Genomic DNA, 16749 nt, shown 5'->3' on the forward strand with positions numbered 1-16749 from the left:
CTCTAGAAAGAGTGCAGAGAAGAGCAACAAAGATGATTAGGGGACTGGAGACTAAAACATATGAAGAACGGTTGCAGGAACTGGGTATGTTTAGCTTAAGAGAAAGAAGGACTAGGGGAGACATGATAGCATTATTCCAATATCTCAGAGGTTGCCACAAAGAAGAGGGAGTCAAACTATTCTCCAAAGCACCTGAGGGTAGAACAAGAAGCAATGGGTGGAAACTAATCAAGGAGAGAAGCAACTTAGAACTGAGGAGAAATTTCCTGACAGTGAGAACAATTAATCAGTGGAACAGCTTGCCTCCAGAAGTTGTGAATGCCCCAACACTGGAAGTCTTTAAGAAGATGTTGGATAGCTATTTGTCTGAAACGGTATAGGGTTTCCTGCCTAGGCAGGGGGTTGGACTAGAAGACCTCCAAGGTCCCTTCCAACTCTACTATTGTATTGTATTGTATTGTATAATGTTATAGAATGCTTTGTGTAGATGCTGACTAGCATTTCTACAAGCAGTTTCAAGGCAAATGCAAACAAACACAATAGTTTGCAAAATATAGTACTTAAAAAGCAGAGCAGTTCCCAAAGTGCTTGCAAACAAACAATACAATGCTATAGAATAACAAAAAAGAATATTTTAAAATACTTACAAAAGTAATTCTAGCACTCAATTGTATCACTAGTCCTCAAGCCCATGCAACACCCTAACGCTCCCCCCCCCCCCAACAAACTTGCACTGGCTGCAAAAATCACTGGATCTTGTTTGGCCATGTGATCAGGAACAAAAAAAGAAAAAAACCTGCTGGCTTCAGGAAATTGTATGTCTTAACCCCGAAAGGCACAGGCAAGTCACAGAGTTAAATGAGGCCACCATTGCAGCAATGACTGAAACCAAGTCACATGGCTACAGAGGCCTCTTTTTGATTGCAGTTTTGAATTTCTAATGTAAGTACGCTTTCTGAACAAACCTGTTGTTGTGAAAATTCACAAAATGAACGTTCGTACCTGAGGGATTATCTGTACCAACTAGTCTTCTATAGTTATTAGCCATACTTGGATTTCACAGTGTGTTGGAGAGGGAGAAGAGAGATGTTACCATTGATTGTTATTTTTTTCTCCCAAACATTTATTATGTTTCAGAAATGCTATGAACTTACTTTAATTCTGTTACTGTTTCTCTTTTGTGCATGAGATAGGATGATTTGAAGAGACCAGCTTATTATTGCTATTTGTATTATTGTTGGTCACACAGTCAGCCACATGTTTGGCACTTTTATCCACCTATCAAGCCTCCTTCCTAAGGACCTGGGTTAAGCAATGTTGTTGTCTGAAGGTATTACAGGTATAGTCACAGGACCGTAAGCTGTTCCAAGCAAAGCTGCCTTCTGCAATTGATAGAGATTTTTGTCAAGTGGTGCTCCAGTTCTTTAGGATTGCACCCAAAGCGCCTATTACTATTGGTACTATATTTGCTTTCTTTTGCCACAGTCATTCTATTTCTATTTGCAGGTCTTTGTATTTTTGTGATTTTCTCTAGTACTTTCAACTTATTAAAAAAGCTAAGGGGGGGGGGGGGGGTTCCTAACCATTTGCGATTATTTATAAGTACAACAAAATAACTAATACTTGCCCATGCTCTGGTTCTCATCATCCTGGTCAATGAAGACATGGTCCATTACAAAGCTAAGAAGTTCGGTCTGGAGACCGGAATCTGGATTAAACACCAAAGGTTGAAGACCTTCTCTGCCTCCACTCATCAGCTGATGGCTAAAAATCATCAAGAGATCACAGAGCAGCATAAAAGCCTGAAATACAAAAACAATTTAATCAATTATGTTACAGATGTCAAAAAGGCTCAGGTATATAACATTCTAATGTAAACCCATACGTGGTTACGTTTTTAACAACTTAAGAATTTTAGGAAGTTATGGATAATTTGTAATAGGTTGTGCATAGTTGAACTATCTGTTAGGTGCAGATAGCTGGACTGGTGAGGCTGGGTGTCAGGAAGTCCAGAATATTGCAGCACTTTCAAATAGCTTCTGGAATGTCAGAGAGGCAAAGCTGTTTGTTGGTTTGAGGAAGTGAGACCTGGTTTGATCTATGAATTGGAAGCTGTTGCTTTTGTCGAAGCAGCAGAAGCTTTGGATGAGGCAGTCTTGTAAGTGGCTTATTGGTTGTTTGGTGATGGCCACAACTCTGCCTGACATCTGCTGAGGATTCCTTTGCAATGCAGCAGCAGCAATTCTGGCCTGTTTCTCCTAGGCAGCAATTACAGCGACAATGATAGGAGTGGGCTATGGCTGCACTTCTGGGTTGTTATTATATACCATGTTTCCCCGAAAATATGACATCTTCTGAAAATAAGGCCATGCCAGATTTTTGAGGTGGGCAAAAATATACGCCCTCCCCCCAAAATAAGCCCCGCCTCCAGCCAGGCAGAGCACTACTCACTGACTCTGTGGTATCACAAACGCAACAGGCTGGGGGAGTTGGGGAGGGAAAGAGGCGCTCACACAGCTTGGCGCCTTCGGAATACTGCTGGCTCGATGAGTGGCGCTCTGCCCAGCTGGAGAGGGGCATTGCGTGAGTGCCTGTTTTGGCCCCGCTCACGTGCCTCCGAGCCTCACCACGACCTGGGCCAGGGCCAGGGCACCGCCACCATCCCAGCACTGAGGATGGCTTCCAGACCCCAGAAGTCTGCTGCTGAGTCTGCCGGGAGCCGGGGCAGAGAGTCTTCTGGCAGTGGCTGCTCTGGGAGTGCGCTTTCCACTTTGGGGTTGTGGCACGGCTGCTGGAAGACTCTCTGCCCCCACATTATTATTATTATTATTATTATTATTATTATTATTATTATTATTATTATTATTATTATTATTATTATTATTATTATTATTATTATTGCATCAACAGAAGTGTATCACAGCGGCCAGTTGTTTCGCCGGATTTGGCATTAATTACTAGTCAGGCCCCACCCAGGGGCCTAGGACGTCGTAACGTATTTTCGTAATATGTGTGCGGATCCAAGCAGTGCGGCCTTTTGCATTTGACTGATGGTGATTTTGTCAATTTTTAACTGTTTTAAATGTAATTCCAGTGCTTTTGGAATAGCAGCCAGTGTGCCGATTACCACTGGAATTACCACTGCTGGTTTGTGCCATAATCGTTGGATTTCGATTTTTAAGTCCTGGTATTTCGCAATTTTTTCATATTCCCTCTCGGCGACCCTGCTATCACCTGGTATTGCGATGTCTATGATTGTAACCTTATTTTTCTCAACCAGTGTGATGTCTGGTGTATTATGCGCCAGTATTTTATCCGTTTGTATGTGAAAATCCCACAAGATCTTGACCATCTGACCCTCGACGACTTTTTCAGGCTTATGTTCCCACCAGTTTGTTGCTGTTTTAATATTATAATTTTTGCACAAATTCCAGTGGATCATTTGTGCCACTGAATTGTGCCGCATTTTATAGTCAGTCTGTGCGATTTTTTTACAGCAGCTGAGTATGTGGTCAACAGTTTCATCAACTTCTTTGCAGAGTCCGCATTTGGCATCATCAGAGGATTTTTCGATTTTGGCCTTAATGGCATTTGTGCGGATAGCTTGTTCTTGCGCAGCCAGGATTAGTGACTCTGTTTCTTTCTTTAATGTACCTGTTGTTAACCATAACCAAGTTTTTTTACTGTCCACTTTATCTTTTATTTTTTCCAGAAATTGACCATGTAATGCTTTGTTCTGCCAACTCTCCATTCTTGATTTTATCACATCTTTTCTGTATTCTTGTTTCGTCTGTTGGGCCTTCAATAGATTTTTGTTCTTTACTTCGATTAATAGATGTCCTTCACTTTCTTTTAAATAATCAGCCAGTGTATGTTTTTCTTCTTCAACTATTTGCTTCACTTGTAATAATCCTCTGCCACCTGATTTTCGGGGCAGGTATAGTCTATCAGTGTCACCGCGTGGATGTAAACTGTAGTGCATTGTCATTAGTTTCCTGGTATTTCGGTCCAAAATGTCCAAATCAGCTTGGGTCCAGTTAACTATATCAGCTGTGTATCTTATAACTGGTATTGCCCAGGTATTTATGGCCTTGATTGTATTTCCACCATTTAATTTAGATTTCAAAATTTTCCTAACTCTGTTGATGTACTCTCTCCTGACAATAGTTTTTACTTCTCCATGTTTGATGTTCAAGCTGGTACCGCCCCAAGCTGGTACCGCCCCAAGCACCTGATGGAACCGGAGAGATTCCAGACGGAGCTTGGGCCGCTACCTGTAGCCCTGACCCGCGCTCGGTCGGAGGACCTAGTGGCCGCCTGGAATATGGTGGTGGCTGGGGCCTTGGACCGGGTTGCGCCTTTGCGACCTCTCCTGCGGCAGCGATCCGCCCGAGCCCCTTGGTACACCGAGGAGCTGAGGGCGATGAAGCGCCATAGGAGACGTCTAGAGAGCAGGTGGAGGTCCTCACGCTCCGAGTCTGATCGAACACAGGTAAGATCCTATTTACGGACCTACCTTGTGGCATTGAGAGCGGCCAAACGTAGACATTGTGCCACTCTTATTGCGTCCGCGGATAACCGCCCTGCCGCCCTGTTTAGGGTGACCCACTCCCTCCTATCACAGGGGGCGCGGGTGGCGCCCTTGCAGGGTAGAGCAGAGGAGTTTGGGGAATATCTGCAGGACAAAGTCGCTCAGATCCAGAGCGGATGGGCCCCCTCCAGTGGCCCAGACGAGCCGTCAACAGTGAGTCTTGTAAGACCACTCTGGGAGGAGTTTGACTCTGTTGCCCCCGAGGATTTGGATAGGTTGCGTGGACGGCTGCGGCCCACCACGTTTAATGGACCCGTGTCCCTCCTGGCTGGTACTGGCATCCTGGGAGGTGACACGAGGCTGGCTTCTGGGCCTGGTGAACGCTTCATTGGGTGAGGGATCCTTACCAACTGCCTTGAAAGAGGCGGTGGTGAGGCCCTTACTCAAGAGGCCTTCACTGGACCCAATGGAGCTGGCTAATTATCGTCCAGTCTCCAACCTTCCTTTTTTAGCGAAGGTTGTTGAGAATGTGGTGGCGCAGCAATTTCCGCGACACCTTGACGAATCCGAATATCTAGACCCACGCCAGTCCGGCTTCCGACCCGGACACAGCACAGAGACAGCCTTGGTCGCGCTGGTTGATGATCTCTGGAGGGCCAGAGATAGAGGTTGCTCCTCTATCCTGGTCCTATTAGATCTCTCAGCGGCTTTTGATACCATCGACCATGGTATCCTATTGCGCCGGCTGGAGGGGGTGGGAGTCGGAGGCACCGTTTTACGGTGGTTCGGCTCCTACCTCTCTGACCGGTCGCAATGTGTGTTGACGGGGGGGCAGAGGTCGACCCTGAGGTCACTCACTTGTGGGGTGCCACAGGGGTCAGTCCTCTCGCCTCTCCTGTTCAACACATATGTGAAGCCGCTGGGTGAGATCATCCGTGGTTTTGGGGTTGAGTACCACTTCTACGCTGATGATACTCAGCTGTATGTTTCAACCCCAAACCACCCCAGTGAGGCTGTCGAAGTGATGTCCCGGTGTCTGGAAGCCGTCGGGGTCTGGATGGGGGACAACAGACTCAAACTCAACCCCTCCAAGACTGAGTGGCTGTGGCTACCGGCACCTCGGTTCAGTCAGCTAATTCCAACGCTGGCCATAGGGGGCGAGCAGTTGCCCCCTGTGGAACGGGCGCGCAATTTGGGCGTCCTCCTAGATGCCCGGCTGTCAATGGATGATCATGTGGCAGCCGTGGCAAGGGGGGCGTTCCACCAGGTTCGCCTGGTGCGCCAATTGCGCCCCCTCCTGGACCGGGATGCCCTACGCACGGTCACTCATGCACTGGTGACGTCTCGCCTGGACTACTGTAACGCTCTCTACATGGGGCTTCCCTTGGGACGCGCCCGAAGACTGCAGCTAGTCCAGAACGCAGCCGCGCGGGCGGTCATGGGGAGTACCAGGTACTCCCATGTGACACCGCTCCTGCGTGAGCTGCACTGGCTGCCTGTGGTCTTTCGGGTGCGTTTCAAGGTTTTGACCACCATCTTTAAAGCGCTCCATGGCATAGGGCCCAGTTACCTGCGGGATCGCGTCCTCCCACATACATCCCAGCGGCCAATCCGCTCTCACAGAGAGGGGCTTCTCCTGGTGCCGTCCGCTAGGCAATGCCAGCGGGCGACGCCAAGGGGTAGGGCCTTCTCTGTGATGGGCCCAACCCTCTGGAACGACCTCCCCCCCGACATTAGAACCACCACCGATTTCCGCTCCTTCTGGCAGAAACTAAAGACTCACCTGTTTCGACTGGCTGGCCTGGCATAATTTCAACGCCTATCTCCTGGCATTTATATTTTACTAGTTTTTAAGGGTATTATTCTATAGTCTTAATTTTATTGGGTATTGGGATCTTAATGTCTGTTTATTTTAATTATTTATTAGCAATTACAGTCCTGCACATCTTTTATCCTCCTCTTATCCATCCATTTATTTTATATTTGTATATATATATTCTCCATGTAGTAATTTTAATTGTTTTAATTTTGTTCTTTGACATGGACTGTACACCGCCCCGAGTCCCTTTCGGGAGAGGGGGCGGTCTATAAGCGCTAATAAATTGAAATTGAAATTGAAATTGATGTTATCCAACTGCAAAATGCCTAAGTATTTGTAGGCTTCATTTTCGTTGCATTTAATTAGTTGGCCATTGGGCATTTCAATTCCCTCACATGTAGTGATTTTGCCCCTTTTTATGGATACAGTGGTGCATTTTTCCATGCCAAACTGCATTGAAATATCGGTGCTGAATACTCGGACTGTGTTTGTCAGTGATTGGATTTCTATTTCTGACTTTCCATAGAGTTTCAAATCATCCATATATAATAAATGTGAAATTTTTTCAGCTTCTTTGGCTGTTTGGTAACTGCTTCTTCTTCTTCTTCTTCTTCTTCTTCTTCTTCTTCTTCTTCTTCTTCTTCTTCTTCTTCTTCTTCTTCTTCTTATTCTTATTCTTATTATTATTATTATTGAAGAACACTTTTATAACTAAGAGAAACACTTCAGCAAGTATACTTGTAGATGTAGATTAAAAAAAATTAAGCAAGTTTCAAAAAGTATGGGGAGCAAATTACTCAAGTTTTAATATGAGAAATGTTTAAAATCACAAATCTCATCCAGCAAAGTATATATACAAACATTATATTATATACTTGAAAGAGTGCTTATGGAAGTTAAGGGGAAAGTAAATGATCTCTACCTTCAATCAGAAAGAGATATAGCATTAGTAATTATTAGCAAAAAGTTTCAATTAAATTTTTGTTTGCATGTTTCATTAGTAATAGAAACCAGGAGTAAAATATAGGAAATTAATGTGAAAACATAATTAGAAATAAACTCTGGAACTCTATTGACTTCCAATATCTAGCCAGACCTCAATTTTAACTCAGAAATAAACCATATTAATTGTGTGACTAATTATATCTAACCTTCTAACCTCCCAGAATAGGCAAAATTAAATTAGAACAAATATTAAAAGTTTACAAATTATCCAAATTGATCGAGAAAGCTTAGTTTTAGGATTTTTGTAGGAAATAAGATATATAACAGTTTGTAAAATACTGTCATCATGTTTTATGCATTTAACTGTTACCTGCTCTTTTACTGGAGTGTTGACATTTGACAGACACTGTTGGCAGACAGCTAGAAATGATTTGACTGTTTTCCTTAATACCAATAAATCTTCCTAGAGGAAACATATGAACAATTATCCGATTACCAGTATCAGTCAACATTTTCAGGAAAAAAATATTCAGAATAGACAGAGAGAAAATGTACTGTGGAATAATAGCTGCAGATGGCGCCTCTAAATTGGCTTACAATATCACAATTTAAATAATAAAATCGAAGAATAAAATAGACCTGCAGTAAGCAGATTTGAAAAGTGATGGGACAGAGTTACTGCAATACCTAGTTTTAAAGTTGTGTTTCGATGCCTAAGAAGGGAATATTTAAGAGATTCTTTTCCTATTATGAAATGATAATACCAAGTGAAAGAAAATCCCAAGAAGAAATAAAATAGACACATAAACCTAAACAATATACTAGTAAAATAAATCACCCCAATAAATCACATTCATATAATCAATAACAATTTATAAAATATACATTAAAATGTCTATTCTTATAGGACATAAAAGAGATGTCCTGCTCAAAAAGAAATGTATTATGCCAATTTTTAATTAGTAGAAAATAATTTCAAAACTAGAAACATTAAATATTTCTGAATCAAGACTATGATATCTGGTTAACAGTACTTTTCCAACCTTTCAATATAACTCCTTTGACGAATCTACATGCTCAATATAAACAACCTTTCTCAAAAATAGTCTTTAACAACTTGAAAAGTCTACCTATATATTTATCAATATATCTTGCAATATAATTCCAAAATGAAACCAAAACTAGGCTTCACCAAATCATATTATTCTGAACAGTAGTCCTCGACTAATATTTTTAGCAATTGTTCAAAGTTATGATATTCTGAAAAAAATGGACTTATGACTGGATCCCCAAAGTTATGGCCATTACAGTGCCCAAAGGGGGGGGGGGATAAATATACATGGAGCTCTCAACTTACAGCCATTCATTTATTGATTGTTTAAAGTTGCAACAGCATTGGAAAAAAATGACATAAAACCATGGATGGTTGGAAACTGGCTCTCGTTTCCAATAGTAGCAGAGTCCTAGGGTCACATGACTGCCATTTGCAATCTTCTCAGCTGGATTTTGACAAGCTAAGTCAATAGGGAAGCAAGCAGGGAGGGTAGCAAATCATGATTATGTGATATCTCACTTAATGACAACGGTGGCTAAAAGGTCATAAAATCAGGTATGGTCAATGACTGCACCACTTAACAAATTTTCTGCTCCCAATTGTGGTCACACATAAAGGACTACCTACTTAACAATACCGAGGAAAACAGTAATTATATTTGAGAAAGAACGGATTTTGTGAGTATAAAATAATAGGGAAAAACAATGTATTTGGAAAAAAAGTTTTCCATAATTTGTGGGAGTCAAGCATTTTTCTACATATTTTATTCACATGAAGATGTAATTTCAAAATCTATACACTAAAACTGTGATTCTGTCATGGCAATTGTTTTTCATTTCCAGAGAATTAGATCTTGAGGAAACTTCATGTGATATAAGAACTTCAGCTGTTATTATGTACATACTATTAAGGTTTCACAATAAAATGATTATTCTTCTAGTTATGTTAATTATATATTTGTGCAATACATAAGAGCAGATATACAAATGTGTATATGCATGCTGGATGAAGAAAAATAAATAACTTTTTCTATTGTATACAAGTGATGGTATTCAGATAAGAAGCTAGACACAAGAGCTGTAATCTTACAGCAGACTTAATTGGAAACATTTTAATACTTCAGTTAAAATGCAAGAAAAATCCCAGCTCAAATTATATAGAATAGTAATTTTTTTCAGTGCTGTTGTAACTCTGAACAGTTGACTGCAAATTGGGCATTACCTGTATACAGTAAATATTGTCTTGTTAATGCCAGAAGTAGGGCATTTATGAAAGAATGTAGGACAATCAACTCAATTATCTCCCAGTGTTAGAATTTACTGTGATCCATAGTATCTTACTTTTGAAGGAGATCCTTCTGTAATTTTTACCAGCTGCCAGAGAATAGAATAATGGGAACACTGAAGAGCCTGAACCACTATCTGAAACAAAATTCACAGCAGACAAATAAATATGAAGTTTGCACAGTTTGCAGCAATTATGAAGTATTGTTTGCAAACAATGTATTTAGAGGATTTTAAGACTATGCAAAGGACCAGTTTATTAATTCTTGAGATGGAGGACAAATAATAGCTACAATCAACTGACATTTCAATTGCATAGTTTAGAATAGAATAGAATAGAATTCTTTATTGGCAAATGTGATTGGACACTCAAGGAATTTGTCTTTGGTGTATATACTCTCAGTGTACATAAAGAAAGTGAGGAAAGCTCAAATACAGCCTGAGCATCTCAAATTAAAAATGTATGGTGTAATTTAAAGTAGCTCGTTCCAAACTTGAAACTATTTATTTCTAATTTGTTACAGCAAACATGTGAAACTGATTTTTGCTTAACAGCATGACAATTTCTCTTTACTTTTATTTTTCTTCTTATTTTTCAAACTTAAAAAAATCTTTAAACATAAAAGGAGACAAGAAATCTTATCAGGTGCCAAGAGAACTGTGTGAAAACACCAAGTTGCTAATGAAAATTACACTGTTTTCCATGGATTAAAGTAGTCACATTTCTATTTAGCAATAAAGCTAATTTGAAGGACTATGGGCCACATTTTATCATTTAGCCTAACCCACTCATACAACTGTTGTGAAGGAAAAATTATGGGAGAGATAAAGAACTTGATACTTTTGCAGTCCTCAGATGAATATAGGATATGAATGTAAAGAACATTAATTAAGAACATCTCACCTTTATTACTTTTATAAATAACTCAAAGCAGTGAACATACCTAATACTCCTTCCTCCTCCTATTTTCCTCACAATAACCCTGTGAAGTGGTTTGGGCTGAGACAGAGAGAGAGAAAGAGAGTGGGTGGCTCAAAGTCACCCAGCTGGCTTTTATACCTAACGTAGGACTAGAACGCAGAGTCTCCTGGTTTCTAACCTGCTGCCTTAATTGCTTACGTCCAACTCAATTTAATGGACTTTTGGTAACCACGAAATTTCATCCATCCATCCATCCATCCATCCATCCATCCATCCATCCATCCATCCATCCATCCATCTGCCTAGCCATCTCAATTGTCAAAGCAACTTTAATAATACTGTAGTACTATTAAAATAACATTAAAAAGAGGAAAAGTAGCAATATAAAAAAATTACATATACAGTCTTACTGGGGAACAACCAAATCCGTTTCATATTGTATTATATGAATACAGCAGCACACATTACTTGTTATTTACCTGTTCTGGCATAGCTCCATGTTCAATTCCAGTCCTCAATAACCTGTAGCAGTTACTGAACAAATCCCATTTTGTAAGGTCATGAGCGCTTCGAGAGAAATTAAAAATGCATTAAATAAACAAACATATATAGTAAAGATTGAACAAATGCAATAATAAAATCAGTTATAATTAGGAGTTTAAATACAACATATAAACTATATGATTTCTTAAACTATGGAGTTTCTTCCCTAAAGTAGCGAGAGAGAGAGAGGGAGAGAGGAAGGGAGGGAGGGAGGGAGGGAGGGAGGGAGGGAGAGAGAGAGAGAGAGAGAGAGAGAGAGAGAGAGAGAGAGTTTTTATCTCTATATCTATTCTAACAGTAGAAGCCTTCCAATCTTGCTTAATTTTTTGCTTATTTTTTCATGGCAGTATAAATGACTGTCCATTTTAAAATAACTATAAAACTTCATAAAGCCACATACTTGTGAAATGATGTTAATCTCTTTAAAGTAGAAAGAACATTGTATACATCATCATCATCAGCTTCTTCTCCCTGGAAATAGAACAAACTGGATCATGGGCTGAGCAATTTATATATTACACTTATGTTTAAGAGTGTAGATTCCTACCTATATATAGCAACGGCTGTTGAGAATTTGTATCAATTTGTATTTCAGAAACTAAACTCAAAAGAGTTTACAAAATCTCAAACTGATTCTCAAATCCAGGCCTTGCTGGAGACACCTTACCATTTTTTAAATTTTCACCAAAGTTACCATTTCCAAATATTCCACTATCCTAATATTACATAGATCCTAATGACTAACAGGATTTTTGAACTACATGTCTCATATATACATACTTTCAGGATTCAGCACTGAACCCCAAGTAAGGTTCTCCAATGTATTGTTGCATGACTGACCAATTTAAATATAGATTTGATCTGCCTAATGCAAGTATGCATGAAAAAACTACATGCTTGACAGGAATTAAGGAATCAGATCATATATGACAATATATGTATGACTAGCTAATGCTCTTAGAAAATAAATTCTCATTTTAATTCTGAGTTGCACAAATTAACTTTCTGATTTTGAAAAAGAAAAGAAATAATTTGTATCAAGTGTAGAATAACCCCAGGAATTATTGAAATATTGAAGAAAATAAAAAGTTGAAGATTAATACTAAAATAGAATAGAATAACAGAGTTGGAAGGGACCTTAGAGGTCTTCTAGTCCAATCCCCTGCTTAGGCAGGAAACCCTACACCACTTCAGACAAATGGTTATCCAATCTCTTCTTAAAACTTCCAATGTTGGAGCATTCACAACCTCTAGATGCAAGTTGTTCCACTGATTAATTGTTCTAAAATGGAGGATCACCGATTAAAATAGACTTAAAAAAGAAATATGGGCTTGTTTGGAAGATTATGTATATTGTTGGAGATAAATTGCAATTTTAACACAATACTTTTATATTCTTTGTTCACTTATAAAATTGAGTTGATGTATAAAGGGCTAAATTATCTAAACAATTTAGCATATGATTTAAATTAGATATGGTATTATTCCTACTCCACGAGTCGATAATTACAATGTGTATTTACAAGTTAATTGAATTCTAATTCTGAAATAAAAGTTCATGTTACATGAATATTTCTCTCTGCAAATAAAGGGGTTCTATGCAAACAAGGGGTTCTATGTACAGGTAGCCTTTGTTTAAATGACCATTCATTTAGCAACTGTTCAAAGTTACAACAGTGCTATAAAAATGATGACTTATGATTGGACTTCACACTTAATGATTGTTGCACATCCCCACAGTTACATGATCATGATTTGGGCATTTGGCAACCATTATACATTTATGATAGTCACAGCATCCTACAGTCAACAGGGAAGCATAACGGTCACAAATAGTGGTTATATAATGTCTCTTGTAACATGTGTGATTCGCTTAACCACTGCAGCAAAAAAAAAAAAAGAGGGGGGGGGGAAATCAGGGGCAGTCTGTGATCCCATACTTAGCAATAGCAATAGCACTTAGACATATACCACTTCACAGTGCTTTACAACCCTCTGTAAGTGGTTTACAGAGTCAGCATATTGCCCCCAACAATTTGGGTCCTCATTTGACCCACCTCGGAAGGATGGAAGGCTGAGTCAACCTTGAGCCTGGTGAGATTTGAACTGCCAATTGCAGGCAGTTGGCGGTCAGCAGAAGTGGCCTGCAGTACTGCACTCTACCCACTGCGCCATCGGGGCTCATATCACTGCTTAATGACAATTTTTCCTGTTCCGCTTAAGGGTCATAAGTTGAAAATAATGGAAGCTATTCAAATTTGAAACAATGCATCTATTAGAAGTATGGTCAGAGGTCTTGACTATACAGATGGCTTCTCTTCCACTTTCAAACTTAATGGAAGCAATAACTGTTTTAGGAACTAATTTAGAATCACAATATCATTAATAGCAATAGCACTTAGACTTATATATCACTTCATAGTGCTTTACAAAACTCTGAACAGTTTACCGAGTCAGTATATTGCCTCCAACAATCTGGGTCCTCATTTTATTAACTTCAGAAGGATGGAAGGCTGAGTCAACCTTTAGCTGGTCAGGATCAAACTCCTGGCAATGGGCAGAATTAGCCTGCAATACTGCATTCTAATCACTGTGCCATCATGGCCAACTGTCAGGAACTAATTTCCTTGCATCACTTCACTTTATAATACAATATCTTTAAACAGAAAAAGATATTTCTATTGTTCTCTGTGGTAAACATATTCATGTGGTTTTCCACCCACCTCTGTCTAGGCCTCTTATATACCACCAATACAATAGAAATTTAGTTCTCATTTGATGTTCTGGGATGCAAACAAAAAAAAATTAAATAATTAAAATAAAATTCTGGTACTAATGTGTAGGCAGATATTTTATTCTAGGGAAAACAGGATACAAGCAAACCTCATTTAATAGATCCTCCACAGAATGGTTGAATCGATCCACAAATTCATCAATGAGCTGGCTGTGAGCTATGTCAACCCTGTTCTGAATGGTATATTCTTCACTGCACAGAATGCTGTATGTTTTACTGCAGGCTTCAAGAACATCTGATTCCACATGCTTCTCTACAACAAATTTTATCTGTTTCAACAAAGCATCCAAATGCTGTGGAACAAAGAGAAATTTTGGTCATTTCTTGAAGCAATTACTCTAACTTAAACATGACAACAGAGCACAGAAATATAAAATTCCAAATAATTACAAAACCTTCAAATTAGTATTACTCAGATTACTTTTCCATTTTGGTGTACTATACCTTCTCCATTCTTCCTGTACTGTAAATTTCTAAGTCAAAATATTGAGGAATTTGAAGAAGATTTGCTACCTTCTCTGCATCAGCAGAATACTAGCAATAGAAAATAAAAATAAAAATTAATACACAAATTAGAAAAAGAATCATACAATTATTACTGAATCACATTCTATTGACATACCTTTGATAGGAGCATGGGAAGTGCAATAATAAAGTGTTCAGTTAGCTTGTTCCGATCATCTATTTGAGTTTTTCTTTCTTTTGCTGTTAAAACCTGAAAAATAGGGGGACTATCACATCATAAACAGTTGTAACATAAATATTGCCAATCAAAATATAAATTGTGGCTTCTTTATACAGCAGCTTAATTAATCTGCAAATTAATATGCTGGTTTTTAATGGGACACTATCATTATAACCCAAATTGGAAAAAAAAATTCTCACTGAGAATGTTGCGATAAGAAAGAATGTAAGTAGTCCTCAGTTAATGACAATAAATGGACTGGCAACTCCATCACCAAGTGACATCATAAAATGTGACATTATGTGACACACTGTTATGATGGCAGTTCCAGTGGTAGTTATTAAGCAAATCCTATGCAGCTGTTAAATCTATATCAGGTTATCTCCATTTGTGACCTTCTGCCAGTTTCACCATTGACTTTACTTGATGAAATTCAGCAGTGAAGTTTTCAAATGTCAATCACATGACCATGAGACACTATAACTATCATAATTGTGAGCCAATTGTCAAACTCCCCAATTGTGATAGCATGACTTGGGATTCTGCTATAGCTGCAACTTTGATAACTAGTCATAAGCCTCCTTATTTAAAATGGTTGTTACTTTGAACAGTCATTGAATGAATGGTTATTAGCCAAGGATTACCTGTAAAGTTATTTAAATACAAAGTATTTAACATATTTGACAGATTTTCTAGCATCTTAAAGCCATTCTCATTATGAGTGCTCATCAAGGCAAACATTTTATGTTCTGGACATGATTACAAAAAACATCTGAATTATCACTGTTCTAGAAAAAAATCCCAATAATTAGCATTTTATAAAAAAGTCCTTACAAAATAAAATATTGAACTCAAATATCATTTGTGATACATTTTTCCAATCACTTTTTCCCTATTGAGATATTATTAAAAATCACTGAAAAAACATGCATACGAAAAGTCGAAGAGAAAAGTAACAAAAAAAACTTACTCTCTTGCCAGTTCCTCTGCCCACTGGAGGGTGTGCTTCTGCAGCTTGTCGAATTGTACATACCATTAACTCTATAAGTGCACTTTCCTGACGATCAGACATCGCTAGAGATAAAGAATATAGATGGACTAATGAAATGTGGCATCTAATCTAAGCAAATAATATTACAATTTTTGACTCAATATCCTAAACAACAAATCATTTTATCTTCTAAAACCTGTAGTATTAAGAGTAGCAGCCATATGACTGAAAATAAGAAAACCACTTTTTTTTTTTTTAAAGGGATTGTTCCAAGTCACTAAAGCACTGAATACATTGACTTCACCTTTATGACTGTCATGATTTCATCATGAATTCAGTGCTTGGCAACTGGATGTTCTTACAATAGTTGTAGCATCCCTGGAAAACGTGATCACCATTTGCAACCTTCTCAACCAGCTTCTGACAAGGAAACTCAATGGAGGAAGCCAGATGTCACTTAACAACCCCGTGATTCGCTTATCCATGACAAAAGGTTTAAGATTTGCATACAGTCATGTGATAACTTTACAGGGTAAAATGTTATCTATGAATTGTTTTGTTAATTAATTAATATTATCTGACTTACACAAAATTTACATATTGCTGATATAATTTTTAACATGCCTATAATGTTTGACAGAAGTTGTTTCCAAAATGCTTATCTCTTATATAAATAATAAAATTATTTGTAAAACAGTGATTCTTTCCTTTAACTTTAATTTATCATCCAATGGACTTTGTCAGAGACTTTTCAATAAAGCTGCAGATCAGATCTTAACATGCCATCCAGCCACTGATCCATTTATTTCCACTGGTAGCAATGATTAATTGGGCTAAGTAAATTAAATATGTTTTGTAGTTAATTTATCAAGGGTTTACCACTATAGTTTTTAAAAAACACTTTAAGTCAGTTCCAAGCTGACTTAATTAAATTGAAATCTCAAGTGCTCTTCCAATATTTTAAAGATTTTTAAAAGAGTCTATTTTATTTGGATTTATTTAAATTTCTATGTAATATAGAAAATTTTTATGAGTAATATACACAATTTTTATGAGTCTTACGTTTACTTCATTTATAATTAAATTTGTTTGCTGCCCATCTCACTTTGAAGTGATTCTGAAAGGTTTACAACATTAAAAGCAATAAAACCTTAAAAGGTAAATATTTCTAAATGCAATAAA

The 16749-nt window shown here is 38.3% G+C and overlaps 1 protein-coding gene across 3 annotated transcripts in view; it reads right to left on the minus strand.

The window, feature by feature from the left end:
- Positions 1-16749, minus strand: part of STAG1 (STAG1 cohesin complex component) — a 219827-nt gene that overhangs the window by 20690 nt on the left and 182388 nt on the right. For all 3 annotated transcript variants that reach the window (XM_081955375.1, XM_081955376.1, XM_081955374.1), the window contains exons 16-24: positions 15547-15650; positions 14514-14606; positions 14336-14425; positions 13981-14184; positions 11498-11568; positions 11034-11121; positions 9690-9770; positions 7666-7758; positions 1628-1802 (exon numbers count right to left, since the gene is read on the minus strand). In XM_081955375.1, the coding sequence (XP_081811501.1) occupies positions 1628-1802; positions 7666-7758; positions 9690-9770; positions 11034-11121; positions 11498-11568; positions 13981-14184; positions 14336-14425; positions 14514-14606; positions 15547-15650 (999 nt within the window). The remainder of the gene's footprint in view (positions 1-1627; positions 1803-7665; positions 7759-9689; positions 9771-11033; positions 11122-11497; positions 11569-13980; positions 14185-14335; positions 14426-14513; positions 14607-15546; positions 15651-16749) is intronic.

This window comes from Natrix helvetica (assembly GCF_964273705.1).
Source record: "Natrix helvetica genome assembly, chromosome: 5".
In the NCBI taxonomy this organism is placed as follows: domain Eukaryota; kingdom Metazoa; phylum Chordata; class Lepidosauria; order Squamata; family Natricidae; genus Natrix; species Natrix helvetica.